Here is a 24,053-nt window from a genome sequence, read left to right as displayed (position 1 = left end):
GCTCTTTTGTACAAGGAGGAAAAGGAGGATTGCTGCTAGAACCCCACAACACGACCACCAGTGGGCTACTCATGTGCATGTTTCTCACCGTCTAAGGAGCTTGGAAAGAAAAGCGTCTGGACTTCTTTGAGTTGCTTTCTCACCACACTGTCAGAAACAGAGTCCATAAGGTTTCCATGAGGGCCTGACATGGATCTCTGCTCATAGACCACCAATATGCAGCTTGAGTGGGATTCACCAGAATCCTCTTTACAAATGAGAGCATGTTCACAAGAAGCACATGTAATTTGACAGTGGGTCATGGATGGTTCAGAGAGGCACATCCATGGAGAGTCACGCAGACCTTTTTGTATTTCAATCCTCACAGCTGTTATGCTGGTGCAGTAGGCTCTAGTTTCCTTCTGATGCAGGACTGAAACTTGTGTTTGGCTGACTTTGTATTATGCTGTGATGATCGTGTGTTTCCTTATTTCTTTCCTTATTTTTTAAGCAGTATGTTTCAAAAAGTGACTCTAAAGACTCTAAAGAGTGACTTTAAAGTCGACTCATACAATACCAGCAAAATGCACTTCCACCAGGTGCGGCTCTGCAGAGGGGCAAGAGGGGTGGCATAATGATACAATACATAGCTTTAAATTGTTTTTGTGGACATTTTGTTGACTTCATTTATACACAGGGGATTTTCACATAGTTCACTGAAGAGGTATGCGCCACCCTGCCCAGACCTCTTGGCCCTTCGCACCTCCATGTAAAATTTTCTAAATCTGCCACTGACTCCCACAGCATACCAGAACCAGATCAAACCCAGTACAGTTTAAGTTTGTTTGTTTGTTTGTTTTACCCATAAGAAAGCAGAACCTCACTGAGCCCCTGAAGCTGTGGTGATCACCTGGAAGAATCAGCAGAGTGCCATATAGCTTGTAGTGTGTGTGTGTGTGTGTGTTTTAAATCTCAAAAACAGATGAGCTCATTGTCATCCTGTCCTTACACCCATTACTCACGCGGTAGCCAGGCAACAAGCTACTGGATACAATACAGAAACATGCTAGCTTCAGACCAGGATTTTTATAGGGAGGCGGCATAATAAGGATATAGACTAAACCAAGTCTAATAAAAAATATTATGACCAAGGTTCGTGTAGTTGTGGATCGCGTGATGCTTGTTAATAGACACAGGGTGTATCTATAAGGTGTCTTTTTCTCATTGAGCCACACGTTTCGGTGTGTAAGCTTCATGGTGAGAACCTTTAATATTAAAATCCAAACAGCTAATCACCAATAAATGAATAATAAAAACAATGAAGGAGCCTCTAAGTTTGTTCCTCCCTTTCAAATATCTCATCTACATATACTACTTCTACAGCAAACTTAAATGTGGATGCCCCTAAACAAGCGCTCTTTTGTTTCACCTGGATGCATTATGATTGGGCAAAGTGACATTTCGTACATCCTAACTGTAAATCTTACTGTAGTTGGAGAGCAGAGGGTTTACAGCCGCTGGTCGGAGTGGGTTCCTGCGCGCGCGTGTGTGTGTATGGATGGATGGATGTAATGAGGACGTTACATCACTTGCAGTGCAGCCAGACACCAGCAGCAGCATCCAGCTCGGAGGTAACGCGGCGCACAAACCCAGCTGGCCATATTGTGCACCAGCTCCCCGCAAATCGGCTGCGTCACACCTCAAGAAGGCACAAAGCAGTACTGCAGGAATAAAACCACTACACTGCGAGAGGCTCACGGATCAACCCCCCTGTATCGCTTGAGTTGGTAAGTGCTTGGGTGCATTAACGCGTATTTCTGTGTATATTTTTCCCCCTTCACGGTGATGCATCAGCCCGAGCTTTGCGTGTCCTCTCCTGCGCTTTTGTGCTCAACGGGCTTTCTCGTGGCCCACAAAACGCCCCACATCGTGCACATTACACTGATTGGATTGCATTGTTGTTTTCGTGTGAGAGAAACAAAAACATAATGCACAATTCCTGGAATATTTATGTAATCTTGCGGGGCAGAGGACGATGGATAATGCTTTTCCTTTAGGTTTAATGAGTGCTTGTTTTTTTTTTTTTTTTTGACCCCCTCAGGTTGGCGTTTTTCCGTGCAGGGAAAATGGTTAAACTGGGCAATAATTTCAGCGAGAAAACCAACGGGAAGGTGGTTTCTGAAGACGGGTTTGACACCATCCCTCTTATAACACCATTAGATGCCAGTCAGCTGCAGTTCCCCCCACCGGATAAGGTATGCTTTTTGATTTACCAAAATTTCCATTGATATTTGTGATTCAAAGCGAGGGAACCAGCGCGTTTAGTGGTATTGCTATCACTCCAATTAGGGGGGGAAACGGGTAACCAGTCTTCAGTATTACACATCACTTAAGTCATATTGCTTATAACTGTATCACTTACATTAAAAATAAACATGCCGATGATTTTACCAGTCATGGTTTTGTTCTTCTTCTCATGAAGCGGCTGTGTTTTATTTTCCTGCCAGGTGGTGGTGAAGACAAAGGCAGATTATGATGGTGAGAGCAAAAAGGGAAAGCTACGATCTCCCAAAATCGCAGAGTTCTCAATAAGCATCATTGAAGGCGTTTCTGAGCGACTCAAAGTAAGAATAACGGAGCTGCTACAATCTGTGTTTCATGCCTCATCCATTTCCCAGTATACTCCCACACATGCACATCCCCGAGAGCAGACATGTGTCTGCCTGCTGCTCAGGACATTTTTCATCTCCCCCTCCAATCATAATATTTCCTCCCCAGCACAGCTTATACTTTTTTGGCTCTTCATTCAGCCCTCTTTCGCCTCCCTGTCCTCCCTTGTTGCCTGTAATCTTGGCCGGCTATACAGAGAGACATAATGCTCACTGATTCACTTAACCCCGCCCTGAGACTCTCATTAATTCAGCTGCTGCCATGGTGATGGCCTCCAAATGGCAGCATCTCTCCCACCTTTTAATGCTCCTTTGATTAGAAGATGGATTTCTCTGTGCCCACCTATAGAATGACTGAAACGCGCGTTTTGCTTTTAAAAGAAACGAATGCGTAAAAAGATGCCCTTTCTCCCTAGAAATTCATCTCCAGGTGTCCTGTGCCTGCACTGAGCCATCCTCCCTCCACATTCATAATCAACAGATGAAAATGTATCTCTGAGCAGTGCCAGGCTATCTTTGTAGGGCTTTAATTCTCAAACATAAAGCCACCGACTCACATCACTGCCTGAAAGAACACAGCCCGCATCCTCACGTCGGTGCTTTGAAATGTTGCAGGCAGGCCTTTCATCACAGAGAGTCTCTGTAATAAGCTCCTGTTGCTCTGCTTTGTGCACGCTGCACTGTATGCTCTGCTGTGTAACTGTCCAATTCAAGCAAACAGATAAAAAGCAAATAATGTCATTCATATCGACGCACACTGTTAAGAATCTTATCAAACCTGAGCGAAACACAGTGGGCCAAAAAAAAAAAAACCCTCAAAGAGTTGTTGGATGTGTGGCACATTGCTCATAATGTGTGAAGTCTTGTTTCTCTGCTGCAACTGTGAAATTTCACAGATACAGAACCATTTCTCTGACATTGCTTTAAAATATATTTTTTCCCTCCTCAAAGGACCAAATCACTTAGCATATTCATGTATTCTGCTGCATAAAAATACCTCAAGCACACCTTGGAAAGGGGGGGGGGTTACATCTTGGTTAATAATGAGGCGCTCACTCCCACTGCCCAGAAGCTCCAGTAGGTGTTACATAACTCCCCTGAGACGTGGGAGCTGAACTGTACAGGTGGCCGCACAAACTGTGTTCTTGTCGAGTTAATTTATTCAGATTATTCTGTAGACCTGACTGGATGTTACTGTCACCGTTTTACTTTATGACCTTCCACATAGTTGTCTACATCTTTTTTTTTCTTGCTTCAATATGGCAACCTTTTACTCTCGCTCAACCTTTAATATCAAAGAAGCTATTAGAGGTTGCTCCAGTCTGCCCACTCGCTTCCTTTCATCAAGACGTAGGGAGTCTATTTATGGTGTCCTTTAACGGAGCTGTCACGTAGGTCTTCTGCTGACGATGACACTGTGCGTCTCCTTTAGGTGACCTTGCTGGTGATCTGTGCTCTGGCTTTCCTGATGTGCGTAGTGTTCCTCGTCGTCTACAAGGTCTACCAGTATGAACAGCCTTGTCCTGACAGCTTTGTTTACACGGTAAGCAAAACATTTCACTGTGTTGCTGTTTTTTCTTTTCTTCTTTTTACATTTATCTGGATAAACCTTTTTCCTTCATGTAGTAAAGCATTTTTGTTGCGTTATTTTAAATGTCTAATTTAAATGAGGTTTTAACTGCTCATGAGTGCTGATACTACATTCACTGATATAATTTAAGCTGATATAAATAGAGAATGTATTTTTGCCATGGATTTTTTAAAAAATAACTCTTATCTGAACTTCCTTAGATCCCCAATAAATCTAAATTTTATTACCAGTGCCACCTGTTTGTGTGAAAATATGTAATTTTTGAGAGGAAAAACATAATAGATTTTTCATATTACAGACAAAATGTTCAGTCAATAAGCAATAAAACACATTAAATAGCTTTGCTGAAACAGTCATGATGGTCAGCCATTCGCAATAGCTTAATGTGGCTACTTTTAATAAAAATAAAATTTTGGTTATTAATTTTGTTGACTGGTTTCCAGTTGTGTTCCTTTTCCAGGAGCAGTTTAGATTAATCCTTACCTAAGGCTTGTATCGTCCCATACTGCTGGTCTGCAAAAATGACATATACTCACAATAAAAGCTGTGGGTCTGAGGTTATCGATTATTATCTCATTTTAAAGCCTTAATCCCTTTACCTACAGTGCTGGGAAAAAGTCTTGAGTCACCCTTTATTTCTTTAGATTTTGCCACCAATACTTTTGCTTCCAGCACTTTTGCACCAACAAGGTGATTCCCATAGAGCTATTACCCAAACACCTGGCACATCGTGACATGGTGTCCTTAAGAAATCGGAAGAAAATCCAACAAAGACCTGACACAGGACCTGAGAGATGAGTCTGGCCCCTCAGTTGACCTTTCTACTGTCCAGTAAAGCCTAATCAGAAATAATCTCAGTAGAAGTTTTGCTGTCAAGAAGCCATTTTCAGGGAAGGGGAACAGGTAGAGGTATGCCAGATTATACAAGAACTAGTCTGAAAGTCTAATTTGAAACTTGTGGTTGAAATTGCTCAATGTACAGAGGAGGCCAGGAGAGAGGTACCACAGTGAGTGTCTGTAGCCATCTATAAAATAAGGTTGGAGGTTCATGGTTTGGGGCTGTATTCCTCCAGTGACGTTGGGCATCTTGCCAAAGTTCCACCACATTTTGATCAACAATGCAATGCCATCTGGAAAAAATCTGAGTGTCAATGGCTTAACTTTCTAGGGTGACATTGATCCCAAACAAACTACTAATGCAGTAAAAACATACCTGGGTATAGGAACAGAGTGAAACAATATCAGTCATGGACTGGCCTCCAAAGAGCCCAGAGCTCAACATTATTGAAGCACTGTTTGGTCATCAACAGAAGACAAAGGAGCAAACATCCAAAGTCTGGAGAACTATTCTTGAAGACTACTTAAAGAAATGACAAGAAAGCTTGACTAAGAGACTGTGTTGAAGAATAAAGGTGGTCATACCAAATATTTTGACTTTCAAGCTCATTACAACTGCATAAACTTTCCCCCCCTTATATACATGCATGTTTGCACGTTAAAATAAATCACTGCAGCAATTTTCCAGAGCAAAATTTAAGACACAAATTGTGACTCCAGACTTTTGCACAGCACTGTATAATTGTTTAAATGATAAGATTTAACTTGCGTTGTTTTCTGTGCTCTTTTGCTCCGATCTATATTCTGTTGTCGTCACCTATTGCGTGCACTGAATGAGTTAACTCCCTGTATGTTTAATTCTCTCTTTTTGGAGCAGCAAGGTCGCTGCATGCCAGCTGGGCTGTATGGCAACTACCCCCCTCAGGGCCCTGGGGGCCGCGGACGTCTCTTCACACTCATTAACCACTACAACATAGCCAAGCAGACCATCACTCGGTCAGTATCACCATGGGTGACCATCATGTCTGAGGAGAAGGTCACCCAGCAGGAGACGGAGACTGCCCAGAAACTGGCTTAACCAACCTGGGATCAGGTGGTGGCCTCCCCTGCTGCAGAAAAATAAATAATATGGTTGTGCCATTCAAGCAAACCTCCCAGTCCTGTGGCTTTAATGGTTAAAAATCCACTTCTCTTGGCTGAGGTGCTATGCTGCCTTGTTGATGTAGTTTGGTCAGCTGATGCTTACAGTAGGAGGAATTTCTGCAAGTGAGGCTAACAGCTGGGTGGATTTACAGGTTTGTTTGAATAGCATACACTGTTATTTATTTACACTTTGAGTGGCAAACGTGTAGAAAAAAAGCCACAGAAACAAACACTGACACACACATTCACTGTCTTTGTACATACACATATGTAACAGAGCTCACTTTAGTACTCAGATTGTGAAACGACTGTGAACCATCTCGTGTCTGCGTCGCTTGTTTTATGCACGCACGACTCTTAATAACAATCAGTTTGCTTTAAATCTCTTTGTTTTCCAATACATCAAGTACTGATATGAGCATGTTGGAAATCTCGAGGTTGGGCGAGTGGTAAATTTCTCATGAAGTGACAGGATGTTTGCCACTGAGGCCATCTGTATGAAAATGTCTTAGTGTTATGGTATTGTGAACAAAGGCTTGACTTGGAGGAAATGTACCAGCAGAAAAAATATTTTAAATTGTGCTGTACTGCTCTCTGCATATAGTGCTTTTAAAAAAAACAACTTTGAGTATTTGATCAAGTTTCTTTCTTTTTTTTTTTCCTCAAACAGACATGAATGATTGTTTCCATTCATTTGGACTCTGTGAACACAATGTGCTTTGATTTGCTGGCTACACAACACTTATTTAAGGATTACTTTACAGAGCATAACTTTTAAGCTACTGTACTGAATGTTTTTTGCATTGCTAGTGAAGACACTGTATTGTGCAATGCTTTGCATTGATTAACGTCGCCATATATGGCTATAAGCAGCCACCACAGATACTAGAGTTAGGCTGATGTAGTGGAACAATCTGACAGTAGTTGCTTGTCCTGTTGTTTCCTTTCTGTATTTGTCATTTAACTTAACCTGCCACAAATTATGTACCTTTTTCAAACAATGTAATGATTGCCATTGAAGTGCATTTGCTACATAAAAAAAATGTCAAATGAAAAACTCAAATAAAGTGCCCACATTTCACACCGACGTCTATGTGCAATCCATTTATGCAAAGGAAGATTTTTATTCATTATTTTGAGAGCAAGTCATGTCAGAGCTGCTGAAAACTCCCTCGGCACAGAAAATAAATACAGTTCAAAGTTCCAGTTGCTCTTGAGCTGACATAAAAGGAAAAAAATGTTCAAAGCACTTTAATGCTGTCACTGGAATCTGGGTTAATCATTATAAACAGATTAGCAGAAACATCAGAAGTCAACAGCTACTTTCTCCTTAGCTGACACGAACCAAGGCAAGCAGCGACTTCAGCTGCCTTTGATGTTATCTGCAAACCCACATAGATACGAAATATAAAAATTGTTTTATATCATGAAATATCATCATGAATTAATGAGATATATATATATATCTCATATATATATGATTAATTGAGAATCATTTGCTTTTACTTGAATGTATCTGATGTGCCAGTGCAGTTTATTCGGGTCCAATCTGCAAATCATTTTCAGCATTTAGAGCAATCTATTTTACATAAAGAACAAATCTTTTTGAATACATGGGACTGTGTTGTCAAGATGCAAAAACGCTCTAGTGCATAAAACAGTTTCGGAAGAGATTCACAGGGATCGAAATCCAGTCAAACCATTGTTACTCATGGCTGAGAAAGGCAAGATGTTAAAATACAAGTGCATTTTTATATTAAAGCTACCCTAGATAGAATCAGGGAAGAATTAAGTGCCATTTAAACTTGAGGACACAATCTTCATGGACAATAATTTATGCACCAGATCGAGTCTGGTAAACTGCACGTTCAGCCTCGCTGTTGCCATTACTTCACTTCTCGGTCAGTCGTACAATTACTTCTGAGATAGGCATTGTGTATCAGCTTCAGGCAGTTTGTTGTTGTCCAGAGTCCATTTGGGCAGTCGTGTTAACTGTCATACCAGTCCAGGAAGAGAAGAGAGAAAGAGCACATAACGAGGAAAAAGAGGATCCATACCCTGAATCCAGCGTTGTTTTTGATAGCCTTAAAAAGAAGTAAACACAATGACATTTTACTGAGTGGAAATATAATCACCGGTACACCTGTTCAACTGGTTGTCAATATAAATACCTAATCGGCCATCACATTCAGCAGTTCAATGCATTTAGACATGCAGAAGACCTGCTGAAGTTCAAGCTGAGCATCAGAATGGGGGGAAAAAAGTGATTTAAGTGACTCTGAACATGGCACGGTTGTTAATATCACTGTCCAGTGAATGGCAGTTTTCTAGGCCAAAATGCGTTGTTCATGCCAGAGGTCCAAAGAGATTGGCCAGACTGCTGTGAGCCAAAAAGAAGGCGACAACAACACAAATGACCACTTGTTACAACCAAGGTATGCATAAGAGCATCTCTGAACATATGTCCTTGAAGCAGATGCGCTACAGCAGCAGAAGATCACACCACGTGCCACTCTTGTCAGATAAGAACAGAAAACCGATGCTCAACCTCACCAACATTGGAGAACAGTAAATTGGTCAAATGTGGCCTGGTCTGAAAATTATTGATGTCTGCTGCAACATGAAAGCATGTTCGTGAAACAGGAGCATCACATCATGGATGTGGAGCTGACAAATCTGCCGCATGTGTGTGTGTGTGATGCTATCATGTGAACATGAACCAAAATCTTAGAGGAATTTTTTTTAGCACCTTGTTGAATCTGTTGAAATTAAAGCAGTTCTGAAGGTAAAAGGGGGTCTAACCTAGTACTAGCAAGGTGTATCTAATAAAGTGACCGGAGAATGCACAGCCAATATATTTGATGCAGATGTGTGTTTTTCCCCCAGTGCAGTAAATGGTACCTCTCGTATATCCTCATTGCCTTCTTTGACATTCTCTGTAGCACCAACGACGAGCTGATGAATGTTGTCTATTTCTGCTTCCTGTCATGAAGAATAAGACGGACAATAAGTCTGTGTACAACAATGCACTGTGCACTTAACAGACTGCCTGTGTGAAACCGAAGGAACTCAACTCACTTGGTGCAGGACCTTCTCAGCAAAGATTTCTTGAAGTCGTGAGATCTCTACCACCTTCCCCTCGATTTGCCTGGTGGGTACAAAACACTGGCATGAAGCATCCAATGAAAATAATGTGGCTAGCATATATAAGCCCTTCCAGATGATGTTAGGGGAACATTTAGTGTTTAGTGATTTTTTATCACAAGTGTTTCAGATCCATGTCATTTATTTTTATTAGCCACCAGAGGACTAATCTGCAAACACTCAAATCTTTGGGTCATTTTTAATCCTGTCTGGATCAACATCTAACATTTCATACATCATCTAACAGCCATGCTGTTTAAAACAGACTTATCAAAAACAGAAGGGAACATACACAGATGGAGACTCACCTCACTTCATCCACCAGGCTGTTCATCTCACTGATCAACCTCTGGTTTTCCTGCTCAAACTAGACATAAAAACAGTACTGAATAAATATGTATAATGCAGATGTCAAATGCTAATTTAGCGTTAGTATATTTCCACTTTTATTTGCCTTATCAGGCAATCCCTGTAAGCTGCTTTTGTGATGACAAATAACAATCCAAATTAGTCTGACATTTGCTGCTCTAAATCTTTAACCCTTCAAACCTCTGGTAAAAATCAACAATGAGTTGTCCCTGTGCACCGACACGCTGTCAAAGTACAACATTAACGTTTGAATCATGCAGATCATTCATTATTCTGTACACATAAATATCTTCTAAGGTGTCACACCATCTGAATTTCCTCTGGAGAGAGCTCATCTTCCACTCGGCTCTCCTCCCACAGGTTTACAGGGTTGTCCTGGACCTCTGATGATGTAGTCTTCTCTAAAGGACGGAAGACAAAAGACAACTTTAGACGTGTTACAATAAGAAACCTCTCTGAAAATATAACCTTGAGCAGTTATTATGATGGAGTTTTTTAAATGGAATATCTTCAGTTAGTTTATTATTTAGTTACTCCTTTACTGCCTTTGGTAAGCTATTCCACCATTCAGTAACTTATTTTTTAGAGTGAGTGTGATGTGAGTCCAGATAAGCTTTGAAATTAGTTCAACTTAGTTCTCTTAATGCAGTTTTCACATTCAAATACAAATCAAGTTGACATGATTATAACAAGAAATGTCCTTTTTGACGACAGTGGTCCCTCGTTTATCGCGGGAGTTACGTTCCAAAAATAACCCACGATAGGTGAAATCCGCAAAATAGCCAACTTTAATTTTTACAATTATTATAGATGTTTTAAGACTGTAAAACCCCTCACTACACACTTTATACACTTTTCTCAGACAGGCATGAACATTTTCACCCTTTTCTCTCTTGTTTAAAGACCCTCAAAGTTCAAACCTTCGTAGAAAGATAAGCCCGGTATTATAGAATGAAACCAAAGATAAAACTCTGTTTTCAGGTCCAAAATATGGGAATAGAGCAGCTGCGAGAGAATTCAACATTAATGAATCAATGGTACGGAAGTAAGGGTAGCAAGAAGAATGAGTTGAGTATAGTTTGACTTATCTGTTTTGTTTCACTTAATGCGCCTTATGGTCCAAAAAATACAGCAACTTCTACCTTCCTTTAGCATGTCTAGAAGTCCAACTTTTTGTGTGATGGTTAGCATCGTCCTCTGCCTTTTGGGTGCTAGGGCAGGTGCCTTTGACGGTGCAAAACTTTTCGTCGACATTGTTGTGTTTGTTGGGGAGAAAACTTACAAACATACAGTGCAGCACTTCAGAGTCACACTGCTAGCGATCGAAGATTTATGTAAATTTGACAAGCTGAACACATTCTGTACTGTACAGGAGACACGGCATGGAGGAGATTGATTGACAATGGTCTACAGCCAATCAGGATGCAGAACACAATGCGCTGTCAAAAAAAAAAGCATGCAAAAAACAAAAATCAGCAAATCAGCGAGGCCGCGAAATGTGAACCGCGTTACAGCGAGGGACCACTGTACTGTAATTACAACATTTAATACATTTAACTGATCCAAATAGTGCCACATATCTCTTCCTGTCTGCCACTGTTGGCTTTGGATGATGATATGAATAAATACTCATACTTGAATCTCAACTGAGATCACAAAGAATAATCATGTGCAATGACACTGTGATAAGACACCATGACATTATATATATTATATATGTATAGCATAATTTGCAGTCAGGTAAGTTCTAATAAAATGCAGCAGGGCTTGTCGTGTCAGGGTTTGTATGGTGACTTACCAGAACTTTCCTCCTTAATGGTGTCCTCCTCTGTGGGCTCCACTTCCACTTTTTTCTCCACTGGACTGTGATGCTCTGGTACCAGTCTTGATCTGTGACCACAGAACACAATATTACGTGAATCACAAGCAGTTTAAAAATGACAACAGGTCAGTGAGGAATGCAAATACTCACAGCCTCTTCTTGTCCACCATTCTCTTGACTCTAATGGCTCTCTGCTCAGAGTACAGCTTGCATACACCTTAAAACCAAAGATGCAAGGTATGACCAAATTGTGTCAGATGCATTATGAAACAATTATGAACTAGCAAAACAGGTAACAGAGGACTCACTAGAAGTTCAGTAATTAGCTACAAACTCACCTTTTAGGTATGTTTCAATGAGGTCTAGCACCGCTCCCCTGTGCTCCTTTATCTGAGCTGACATCACCTGTTTCTCAGCTGAGATGACAAAAACAATACATTTACAGTCAAGACTTCCTAACTTGGAAAGCATGCAGTATGAACAAGACCATATCAGCATTTCCAGATATGATGTTTAAATTTCCATTTAAGTTGATTTGTTGCACAGAAATAAAAAGACACACCTTCACTGCGTAGCAGCTTGATGGCTTCAGAGCAGGTTCTCATAAAGATCTGAGCATCCTGGTCGATCTGGTCCCGGTCATTGTCTGTCATGCGGGAAAGGTCCGATGAAATGAGACTGTAAAACACACACCGGAGCAATGAGAGTGAGCTTGAAGACTTTTACAAACAACAGATTTATTTTTACACCGACAGACATGCCGTAATGTGAATAGTTTCAAGTTGAGAAAGCACTTGTCCAAATACTCCTTCTTCCCTCATATCCATGCGCAGCTTTAAACAGTGTACTCCAAATTTGTCCTAAGTGAGCATCATGTTAAGCATCCCATCATGCAATGCACACTTTGCAGGGAGAAACCTAAGGAAGCAAGGCAGTAAGCAAGCTAAAGTCTGTATTTTGCTTTAGCTAGGTGTTTTAAACTTTAAAAGGTAAACATGTTTGAGTCTTTTCCCTTTATATTATTAGTTTGTGGGTGGCTGTCCAGGAAATAGAGATGTCACTTGACAACAAATAATTGATAATAATTACAAGATTTAAAGCTGAACAAGCCATCAATTGAAGGATTTTAGTTTCATGTTATAAAATAAATAAATATAAAATGCATCTGTTTTAATCAGTGTAAATAAATCAGTTATCAACTATAGGTCACAATTACTCTTAGGACTAAGAGGTTAACAGGAAAACTGGAAGATAGTAACAGCTATGGGAAAAGCTGAATGTATATAAGACTTGCAAACATATCAGTGGATAGTCCCATCACTAAATACTACCACACTCAACCCACTGACATGTCTAATGCTTAGTTAATGCTTTCTTTTGAGGTTTCATCAACAACTCTTTCCCAACAGTGGCTACTCCCACACACACACACACACACACACACACACACACCCCCACACACCCACAAAACACAGAGGGGCCTTGGAGAGAGGAAGGCCTGGATTAGTCCCTGGGTGTGATTTGCTCTACACTTGGTTGCAGCTCAATTATTCCAGACAATTAGACTGGAGTCTGCCTCTACAGACCACCCGACTCGCTGCTGACCTTGTGCCAGCAGGCAGCCCCTGTAGCGCGCGCACAGACACACACACACAGACATGTTGAAAATAACCCTGACTCCTGACCTTCTCTGAATTTTGTCAGAATCAAAGTGTTTGTGCCCTCATCAGCTTTCCCTGCAGCCTTGAAGGGTTTTGCCGTCGCTGTTGTTGATTGTGGAGGATTACTGCGACTGTTTGGAGAAGCTTACCTTCCGGCGCTCACATAATCTTTTCTGTGCTGTAGCAGAAAGTCTTTGAGCTTGGTGATGTTCGTGATCTGCCAAGATAAAGTGAGAAGTAGCATTACTCGACCTCATCACCGTCATGTCAACAAGTCTTTAAATACTACCCGCAGTTGCACCTTCAAATATGTTAATTTCAGTCAACACTGTTTTGTTTTGTTTTTCAGACATGTATGAGGAAACTATTTTCTCCCAGCTACATTCCAACAGAGCCAGAGTAAATGCATAACTTAACATTTATTGGAAGTGACAGGAAACCAATGTCCTTCTATCTCTGTGAATTCTCAATATTTACTTATGACAATTCATCAACTCCAGGACATACAAAAATCAAACCAGCAATTTGCCCGTCAAACAGCTCTCATAAATAAAACCATGAGCTTACAGAGCATACAGAGCACTGACAGAGCCATTTCCAATAAGCTTTAAATTTATGATCTGTTGCTATTTATCACAGAGAGAAAGTCCAGGAGTGTGTGTATGTGTGTGCAAAGGGAAACCAGAGGAAACTTGGTTCAATCCAATATTTGCTCGTGTAATTCAGTCAAATATTAAAAAAGACCAAATTGCTTCCCTGTCCACAGAGCTCTGCTGGCAGGCTACAAGAGGGTGTGAAAGCACACACAGCAGGCTCTGTTGGATCCACAAGAAGACAGAACTGAGACAGGCGCAGGACTGAAAAATGACACAATGAGTTTGACTGTGACAGCGAGCACAGAGCGTGGGGGATTATTTTGATAGCATAACGACGCTGTCTTCAGCCTTCACTTTTTCACCCTAACAGCCTCAATTATCAAATTGCTTTGGCTGTAAAGAGTAACCTGGCACCAGTCGTCTAATAATGTCTCTAAACATTCATTCCTAGCGTCACAGTGACTTAAAGCGGTGTTTTATTTGAGCTGACGTTTGAAAAATGACTCGTTTGTCAGGGCAGAAAGAAGGTGTTGTGATAAACAGAGCCCAGCAATTTGTTAGAAACCTAGAAGTCCTTCTCTGGTTTAGAGGGTGACGTACGACACTGCTGTGGGGGGCATGCTAACGTAGGCAAGGACAAGGCAGGCTGACCCCCTCTAATAATACAATTATTTGTGAGGTCAGGAGTTAATTGATGTTCAGAGCAGTTGAGCTTGGAGGGTTCAGGGAGAACAGAACCGTACTTATAGTTTAAAGTCATTCAGATCAGCATTAGTTACTAGTTTAGAGCCTATTCAAAACATGCCTGTTTGAAATTGGCTCTAGTAAATCTCTAGTTTTACTGTTGCAGCATTCTCCATCAATCACTGACCAACCATAATTATGACTGTACACACTTAAAGTCTAGAAAATACCGCATGGGAGCAGACAACAACAATGACGACAAAGTTTGGGTGAGCATCATCGTGTCATGAGACATTTTATGATGCAACTCATTACGTATTATATCTGTAATCAAACATTAATGTTACACCATAAATGTAAATTATTTTAATATATTCTTCATTTGGCATGATTATAATTTCTAAATATGACATCTAAATTCTTTTTTATATTATTACAACCACTCTTGTTCGGTAAATTTAACAGTATCTTGACTACCAAACAAAAGACCTATGATTAAAACTCAGGGGTTTGTTAGTTATCACAATAATAACAGACCTTTTTTTCAGATGCCTGATCAGAATAATATTGGAGCACAACTTCAAAAGGACTCATGTGACACTGTTATATTAATCTGCATATGTAACAGTCGGCGCTTCCCTTAACTGACAAATCAGTGCTTTCACTCGACTTAAAATCCTTAACAAATCTGAATTCACCTCATCTCTGGAGTTAACACAGTTAATATGACCACTGTTAAAACATATACAAAAAATACAATATAAAATGGTCCATGGCAATGTTAAGACGATGCATGGTATGCCATTACTAAAATAGCAGCAGTTCAATGATATTTTTTTGCACTGTGGAGAGGAAAGAGTTGGTAAAAATCCCTTTTTAGGCAACTACTACAAACACAATACACTCAGTACCTTGACAATTGTAGTATATAATGCTTAAGTGAGGACAGGACGATGTCTTGTTAATAGATGCTGATACAGCTGTACTGGCATAATAAGCCGTTTTCAATGCACCACACTGTTGACTGTGTTTCTGAAACATTCCCACACTGTAGAGGTTCATGAGCAATCCTTCCAGCTTGCTGTTTGGAGGGTATTAATTGGACACAGCCATCTTTGCAACACAGTCTTATTGCAACCATTTAGATGAATTATATTAATGACATGAAGTAGTACGTAGAGTCACGGACTGCTCTTTGAAGTTAATCAAACACATGCAAAGAATCCCTCATATAATGAAAATCTAGCATGTCAGTGAATAAGACTGGTTATCATTTTAACAACCTTTATAAGTTTTTTATAGCTTTAAACTGCAAACAAGCTTGGAAACAACATCTTACAGCAAAGATTGGACTGTTTGGTTTTTGTTTTTGTTTTTTTAATTAAAAGTTGCTTTGTGTTGTTGCTGTAACATTTCAACTCGTTCTTTGTGGTTTAGAGTCTTTTGGTATGATTTTGCGAGGAACAAATAAAGTGAAATGTTATGTCTGAGTTCCTAAATGAAACACAGAGATATTTATGTAATCTAGACTTGAAATTAGAAAATATAAACTCCTCCACACCAAGAACGATTTGTCTTGTCTTTACTATAAACTGTTTCCTGCTTGCAATTAACACTCGGTTTCAGCTTTGTACAAAGTTTATCTGACTACAAACCTCTAGTCATGGTACTACACCTTTTTCACCAGCAGGCAGTGCTAAGTCCAAAGCACTGGAACACAGTGGAAGAAGTGTGTGTGTGTGTGTGTGTGTGTTAGAGTGTGTTGTGGGGGTGCTGAGGAGTGTCAAAGACTGCTGCTCTGGGGGTTGAGCTGCCTCCTGTGTGTATACATTGGAGCTCGGATTCCCAGCACAACCTCAAGGGTTTGCAGGGGGTCAGAGGGATCAATTGCTCTTGTAACTTAAGACCCTAAAGAGCAAGTAATTCCTCAACAATGAGGAAGGGGGTGGCCTTGTGCATGCAGCTAACCATATATGTGTATGCATAGGTACGCGTGAGCGTGTGTGTGAGTGTAACGTGTAGCTGCCGCAGGTGTGTGTGAGGCAGAGCTTGCAGGGAAGGCAGGAGGAGACAGTCTGCCGGGCTATATCTAATCTCGTCATCATCAAAGACCCCCACTTTACCTCCTCACTTTCTCCTTCCCCTTGGTTCCCTCCAGCTCTGACTGAGCCCAAACAAACCATCAGGGGGGATTATTATGAGGAAGAAAAGAGAAAAGGCTTAGCTAGCAGATTTTCTAAAGAGCCTGGATAGCTCTTTGTTTTGTTTAATCCAGGTAACTGACAGAATTTGATGAAGACTGCCCTGCTTTGGTTCAAGTCCCTGTGTGTCCTGACTGTAGGCTATCCATACTGACGCCACGTTATGTTGTGTTTAGGAATGTGGCCCTGATGCAGAGAGGATGCTTCAGAGGAGAACGCTGAGCCACATGTTGACTCTATTATCATGTTTATGTCTGACTCTCTAATGGGCTGAGTTTTGTCTTCTCATGTCTATTCACAGTTAGGAAGCTTTAGTCAGCTCTATAAACAAACGAAGAGTAATCAAACAAAGCTTTTAAGAATATTTACCAACTGGATCCTTGACCCTTTTGATATGTGCTAAAGTTGTATTAATCTGTCACGGGTTTAACCGGCCAATTCATTTCGATACAAAGATGTGGAAAGCAGCGCTTGCATGCAGTCTCTGTGCTTCTTCATTTACCGTCACACAGGTCAGATCAAGCATGGATTTGAAAAGTTACGGAGAGTCTGAATCATATATTAGAGATTTTCAAATACTGAGGAACATCAGCCAATGTATAGTCTGCGGTAAAGAGTACAAAGCTGAAACGACCATATTACCGCTATTGTATTTTACAACTGTGTCACATTTCTCCCCTTCAAGACAGATGGAAAGTATTCAGCAATCATCTCTGTTCAATCACAACTTGTAACGGTCCTGCTGCTGGAGCTTAGTGAGACGGACTGAGTCAGTGGCAAAACTATAGAGGAAGGTTTACAGTCTGCCTAAACCGATTTCAAGCATGCATTCAAAGCAATCATATCTTAATAATCAATTTCATATGAAACAGATGTGAAGGGCGGGGCTGTAACGTTTCACTAAAACACAATTGGACAAAATGGGAGAAAAAATTAATTAATCAACAAAAGGCAAAGCTGAAGAGAAGGTGACGTTAAGCATGTGAGATAAACAGAACTGTTTTTAAAAAAAAGACACCACATAATATGGTAGATACATACAGTATCATCCATTAGAGATTCAAAATATTGTTGTGTAAGTATTTATTGATATTCCTTAGAGAGTATACTTATTCACTTTTTGTGATTATTTAAGCATATTTTTGAATTATAAGACCATGTCTCTTGTGTTTACTGAAGTTTGGTCAAGTTGCCTTGGTTGGACTGATGCAAACCTTTGATTTAAACTGTGTCTGTTTTTCAAAACTGCCAAAATATTATCACAGCGAAACTGGAATGATGGTTTGCAAGGCCACGTGTTTGTTTCAGCCCAGGAGGAAATCTTATATTACACGTTATTAATTTTCAATATTCATATACAACATAATGCAAACAGTGCTGCAGAGCTGTGTAGATGCTGCTCTGCGCACACACAGTGGGTCATAGAAGAGTAAGAAACGTACTGTCCACATTGCCATCCCCCTGGTGAAACAAGTAAATAAAAGAAAGCTCACCCCTGCTTAGGACTGCAGAATACACAGGCAGAAATCCTGACAACAAAAGGAAATAAATCATCTATAACCTAGATGTACTTAATAAGCATCTCCTGCCAACCTGGTATCAGTTGTCATGGTCGTTATAATAAATACGTTTTTTCCCCTGCATACAGTAGCACTGAAAACACCTATAAAGTACCAGAAATGTAATTTCAGTGTAATAAGGTAATTTCATATCATGTTGTAGAATATTAAATGCAAAAAAACAGTGACACGACAACTTTCCATCGGTGTATTATACATCACTGAATTGATATAATTCACTTCCAAAAAAGAACCAAAAACAAAACCACTTGAGTTAAAATTTGGTTTCAAAAACTCTCAAGAGCAAGAAAAAGACATATTCTATAAAGACAGAAAACACTTGAGTGATTTAATAAAGCAAAATAAATTGAGGAGTGGCTAGAAAATCCAGACGTTTGATCGGAGTCAGATTCTCACAGTACTGGAAAACTCAAACCTACTTGAGTCTTTACAACAAACTCGTCTATTGACCTTTGCCTCAAAAACAAACCTGAAACAGTATCGTCTGCTTTAGTTTTACTTTGTGCATTCAGTATCAATGTGAAATGACAACAAATAATGAATACCCCATGACTTATTTCCACATTTTATCCTGTAACAAAAGGCCCACTTGTCTTCTTTATAGTTGTCATTTGCTTAAACTGATAAGTACACATCTGTTGTAGTTTCATGGCTCGGATTTTAGTGTTAAGAGTGATGAATGCAGTCTGCTGTCATTAGTATTGGGAAATGGCAACATTTGCTTAATGATAATGCCGTAAGACAGTATTTAAAGTATCCACAGCTGCTGCTTGTTCATCTCTAACAATCGTGTCTACAGAAAAGCAACGACTGCCTCATGACTTAGAGCTTGTCATGCATCTGTAAAACTGCTTTTAACCACTTTTTGCTCATTAGTTTCATTTTCATGAGTCCTTCCAAAACCTTTTGTTGCGTGCAGTAAAACAAAAATCACGATCCTGCTCAGGGCTGACAGCAGATGCCTCAAAATTCAATTTGCCTGGCTTTCATGGGAAAACAGTGCAGAGATTAGGCCAACTGGTAAAAGAAACCATTTAGCAGCACTGTTCATCTGAGCGTGATCCCTGCAAATCGCTCGGCATAGACTTGGCTTAGGCAGCTGTATGCGATCGCGTTTTACCTTTCGTGTTGTACTTTGGTAACATGATGAGCAGAAGCATAATATGAAATTACTGACTGTAAATTTGCTAAATGTGGCTAAATAAGGCGCTACATTGCTATAGTACATCTTATGAACAATATCAATTCTTTTATTTTTCACTGATCTGGCTTTTGGGCTTTTTAACATACCTATGATAAATGTTTTACCTTTTTTTGACTGCCAATTACTTTTACTTCTAGAAAAGCCGTGGGGGGAAAAAAAAGTCCATACTTGTGCACCACATTCCCTAAACAACTCATAAATGTCATGTAACATCTGCTGCTGTGGCTGTACACCATCTGCATGTGATCCGTTAAGCAAAAAAGAAATGTGCAAATTCATTCCAGTTTCATCTGAAGGAAAACACCCACGGGCTCTTAAACACATCTCTAACGATTATTTCAACTTTGATCTGCGACTCTGACCTTTGCAAGTTCACTGATCCTCTTTAACGTCCCGGTGTGATACAAGGCGATAATTTTAACTTCACTTTCACAACGGTTTGATTTAGTTTATAACATCTCAAACATAAAATGAAATTTGAATTGTTTAAAAAGAAAAAAATAAAACACACTGGAGTTGGAAACTTAACCATCATCGAAAAAATTGTGACTAAATGTTATGAAAATACTAGAGCATACCATTTCACTGTAAAGTTTTCACAGTGAAGAGCCCCTCTAACAACACAACATAATTTTAAGAGCTGGCCCACTTTTCAGTGTTTCAAAGAAAACAGTGTGAGAAGGAGCCAATTTTGGAATACCAATACTGAAGGCAGAGTGGGGAGCCAAACGCTATTTTCTACACCCAATTTGACAATTTCAGAGTGACCTTCCCCATTTAAACTTGAGAAGGGTAGCATGCTGCGGAGAGCGACGAGGTGAGCGGTGAAACGGAGATCACAGCGCCCAAAACCAACCCCTATGAGGTAAAAGATTCCCCTTACCAAACCCCACCCTGCAAACACTGGCCCTCTTATTAGTCAATCAAACCCTTTTTGAATCGACTTGAAAGTAGCTACATTTCCTTTCTCATTGTGTTGACTTTTGAGTGGAAAAAGAAAAAAGTCTCAGAGGTCCACTGTGTATTTGTCAACTTTGATGTTTTCTTTCTATTTTTGCGAAGCTTCAATGGGAATTTAGGAGGGAGAGTTAGTGGGAGAGTTATGCATGTCTTGAAGGGCACCCACATCTGTTGTGCATTAGGTGCCGGCCGTCAACATTGTTACTGGGGACCTAATTTAATATTTTCTCTGTTTTGATCTTCCACCTTTAATCACTGGCTCTTGGGAGGATCAGCTTTCCCCAGAAATTGTTTGAGAGCCGAAAGAAAATGTTATTGCAGCATGTTTACGGAATCATACATGGGAAGAGGCGACCTGCATAAAAATTACTGCCTATGTGATGCTGAATAGAGACAGAAAAGGATAGCTGAGCTGGGGAGACGTGGGTGAAAACCGCGACATAACTGTAAGCAGTCAGGACATTCCAAGCTCACATTTTCAATTTAGGCAAAAACGGCTTCACTGAGATGGTCGGAGATGATATCTGCAACGCGAAGGAGACAGCCACCACAGGATAGGTTTGGGTTTCTCTTGAATAAGCAGCAGTGCCTTTATTAAACCACCATTTGTAATATCAATGTAACAGAACATAACAAAAACCTGGTTGTGCAAAGCTGCAGCAAATGGGCTTATGTTTGCCTCGGGCTGATGGCTGGAGACATCGGGTACAACTTAAAGCCCTGACTCCCCTTGGGATACGTAAAGTGGTTCTTCAAGGTACCTTTGAAGAGGTTTGTTTTTGAGATATTCATGTCAGGCCAAAGAGCAGCAGTAGAAGTATAAGCAACATGTACACTGCTAGATCTTGTACCGTCAACCATAGAGGATAGGTCTGTATTTCAGTGGAAAAAGATCATTTAAGATGTTTCATAAAATGAGATCCAAAGCTGTTTTTCCCCAATATATTTAGTCTTATGTGAAATCCTACAAATAAATTGATATTATTACAGTATTAGAGGAGATGAAGTCAAAATTCCATTACTGACAGTGTATTAAAAAGCTAGAATTTTTCAGTGAGACCAAGGTCATTTTAACTGGGTATTGCCAGAAAACTAAGAAAGGAAGAAAAGAAAAACATACTTCTTCAGTCGTGTAGCTGTTCATATTTATATGGTTTCTGAAAAAAATATAAACTGCTGATCCAAGCGTGTAAAACTTTTTCTGAATATCAGTTGCAGGCTTTGTGTTGTGGAAAATAAATTGCACAATTTACAATTAAACTGCAATATAAATGAACTGTTCTGATGAAAAGAAGAGGCTTCACTGAGTTCAATGCTATAAAAAGTGTTTTTTGTTTTTTTTTACTTTTAGCTTTTATTGATTAATCTATAGGAAGGCTATTGATGTGACAATTTTGTCCTTGAGTGATTTTTTTTCATGATAATTTGGTCAGATATGAGAATACAGACTGGGAGACTGCACACCAGCAGCTATGAAACAACATTTCTGGCTTATTTCTCTCCCTGCGTTGCCCACATCTATCAATCTGTGCCAAGACTGTTTTTCATGAAGTGGAGTATGCACTTATAATAACTGCATACTCCAACAAATGCAGTTATTATAATAATAACCAGGAATTGTAAAACACAGTTGAGCACACGTAGTAAGCCTGGGCATCCCCAGATAACTTTAATGAGTGAATATTGTATTCTTAACGCCTGGCTACAAAATACTAAATAAAAGTTCAATGTGAACAAGGTTTCTCATCTGTAAAAGTTACCTGTAGATTACCAAAGTATATACAGGAAATGGCATAAGGTGAGTATTTCTCTTGCACTCTGATGTGTTTGTTTCTAATTTCGTCTAACCTGGTGACTCCCAGTGAAGTCTTAAGTCTTAAGAAGTCTTAACATCTTCAGTTCGGCCTCCGGTCGTTTTTGTCAGTGCCACCACCTCCAAGCCATACATCATAGTAGGTCTAGTCTTGCAAACCTTCCCTTTCCCTCTTGGTGCTATCCTTCTCTAACAAATCACCCCTGATATTGCATCAACCTTCTTCACCCTGCCTGCAAACTCTTTTTCACACCTCTTATGCACTATCCATTGCTTTGGATGGTTGACCCCAGATACCTAAAGTAATCAAACTTCAGTACCTCTGCTCCTTGCAGCTTCACTGTTACACCTGTCTCCCTCTCATTCACACACATGTATTCTGTCTTGCTTCTACTGACTTTCATCTTCTCTCAAAGCATACCTGCACATCTCCAGGCTCTATTTCACCTGCTCCCTACTCTCAGTACAGATCATCAAAGCCGTCAACAAACGATTAACTGGCCACTTATCGTATTAGTCAAAAAGAGCAATAATCAAATCCTATATATTTTAAATCTCAACATATCATAATATTATGTAATCTATGACACATTTTGAATATAATTTGCATATATTCAATGTAAATTTTTAAAAATCTAATCAAATTTAAGTTCATACTGCATTTAGCAAAGTTATAGCCTGCACATGTTGACAGGCCCGGCTAACCACGAACAGCGCCAACACACTAAAGAAAATACAAGTGGTAAGCATCGTATATGCACTGTATATGTTCCACTGGCTGCTGTTGCTCCTACAAAGTAGTAGTAAGTTTAGAAGCTGCCATTAAACGTAAAGCACTTTGGCCACTGTGCTAGCAGAGTTAGCTAACGCTAGGCTGGATGAACACTCACCACTTCTTTCGCCCTCGGTGAGAAGCCACTCTTCGGTCTGCTTCTCTTGAAAATTTCATCTTTGGTCGAGTCGAAGCCAATTCCTATGGCTTTGTTCCTGGTTTTGACCGTCTTAACGCTGGCTTTGAAAAGTAGCGTGATATCAACAGCCATGTCTGAGCAGCTGCAGCCGACTGCTCACCGCTGTAAACAAACTGACACGTCACCCGGTGAGGACGTCATCTTCGTGGGACGCGCTAGATTTTTCCTGTAATACGGGTACGAAAGCGTTACGTTTCACCTTAAAGATTTCATCAGTATTTATTTATTATAACTAATATTCAGATCATAATAATTGAATTCTGCCAGAGTCCGATCGTATATTTAAATACTGGTCGCTTAGAATCAACTCTTATAGGGAAAATCTTTAAATATCTTTAATTTTAAAAAAATCTCTTAATATTTTAACTGAAACCTTGAGTCTGAAAGCATTAACTTGAAGCCTTTACCTGTATGTGCCACGAATCAAAATTTCAGCTTTGTTTTAGGCATGTTTTAGGGAGCACCAGTATAACAGATAATCCATCACAGATAATCAATCTGTGTGTATCTCCATTAGATAATTGCCTCTAAAGGCTCTTGAAGTGATGTCCAGCAGAATGCAGGAGAAGAGAAACAGTCAGAAGAAAATATAACACTGGAGAATACAAGGGACAAGTCTGGGAAACGACAGTCCAAACCATAAATGCTGCCATCCCACAGGTCCATTGTACAGTTTCAGAGTGCAACAAAAATGGGAAAATCTGATTGCAAATACAAGGGAGGAGATCAAACGACAGAAATACACAGAGGTAAAGGTGAGGAAAATCAACGTGTTGAAGCAAAATTTATAGGATAGTGAAAAACAAGGAAAAAGCATTTAAACATAGAG

General features: G+C 39.9%; 2 protein-coding genes across 2 annotated transcripts; one reads left to right on the top strand and one right to left on the bottom strand.

Moving 5' to 3' along the window:
* Positions 1 to 1,471: 1,471 nt before the first annotated feature.
* On the top strand, positions 1,472 to 7,300 carry nsg1 (neuronal vesicle trafficking associated 1). The gene is made up of 5 exons (XM_003441554.5): positions 1,472 to 1,766; positions 2,081 to 2,234; positions 2,487 to 2,603; positions 4,081 to 4,191; positions 5,954 to 7,300. Exons 2-5 carry the CDS (start codon positions 2,106 to 2,108, stop codon positions 6,152 to 6,154), a joined length of 558 nt encoding a protein of 185 aa, XP_003441602.1. The 5' UTR covers positions 1,472 to 1,766; positions 2,081 to 2,105; the 3' UTR covers positions 6,155 to 7,300.
* A 169-nt stretch (positions 7,301 to 7,469) lies between these two features.
* stx18 (syntaxin 18) lies at positions 7,470 to 23,370 on the bottom strand. Its single transcript, XM_003441552.5, has 11 exons — positions 23,144 to 23,370; positions 13,365 to 13,432; positions 12,117 to 12,232; positions 11,893 to 11,970; positions 11,705 to 11,771; positions 11,531 to 11,622; positions 10,039 to 10,133; positions 9,672 to 9,730; positions 9,298 to 9,367; positions 9,121 to 9,201; positions 7,470 to 8,303 (listed from the first exon to the last, which is right to left on the bottom strand). Exons 1-11 carry the CDS (start codon positions 23,294 to 23,296, stop codon positions 8,208 to 8,210), a joined length of 975 nt encoding a protein of 324 aa, XP_003441600.1. The 5' UTR covers positions 23,297 to 23,370; the 3' UTR covers positions 7,470 to 8,207.
* Positions 23,371 to 24,053: the final 683 nt, after the last annotated feature.

Source organism: Oreochromis niloticus, linkage group LG5 (genome assembly GCF_001858045.2).
Source record: "Oreochromis niloticus isolate F11D_XX linkage group LG5, O_niloticus_UMD_NMBU, whole genome shotgun sequence".
In the NCBI taxonomy this organism is placed as follows: Eukaryota; Metazoa; Chordata; class Actinopteri; order Cichliformes; family Cichlidae; genus Oreochromis; species Oreochromis niloticus.
The sequence above is the reverse complement of the archived record's forward strand: the minus strand, read 5'-3'. Positions and strand labels throughout refer to the sequence as shown.

Excerpts from the sequence above, each read along its gene's own strand:
- stx18 (XM_003441552.5), bottom strand. The coding sequence starts at position 23,296 with ATGGCTGTTGATATCACGCTACTTTTCAAAGCCAGCGTTAAGACGGTC. Across the intron at positions 11,772-11,892 it reads CATTGAAACATACCTAAAAG|GTGTATGCAAGCTGTACTCT; the intron begins GTGAGTTTGTAG and ends TTTGGTTTTAAG. Across the intron at positions 11,623-11,704 it reads ATGGTGGACAAGAAGAGGCT|ATCAAGACTGGTACCAGAGC; the intron begins GTGAGTATTTGC and ends CTGTGGTCACAG.
- nsg1 (XM_003441554.5), top strand. The coding sequence starts at position 2,106 with ATGGTTAAACTGGGCAATAATTTCAGCGAGAAAACCAACGGGAAGGTG. Across the intron at positions 2,604-4,080 it reads GCGTTTCTGAGCGACTCAAA|GTGACCTTGCTGGTGATCTG; the intron begins GTAAGAATAACG and ends CGTCTCCTTTAG. Across the intron at positions 4,192-5,953 it reads CTGACAGCTTTGTTTACACG|CAAGGTCGCTGCATGCCAGC; the intron begins GTAAGCAAAACA and ends TTTTTGGAGCAG.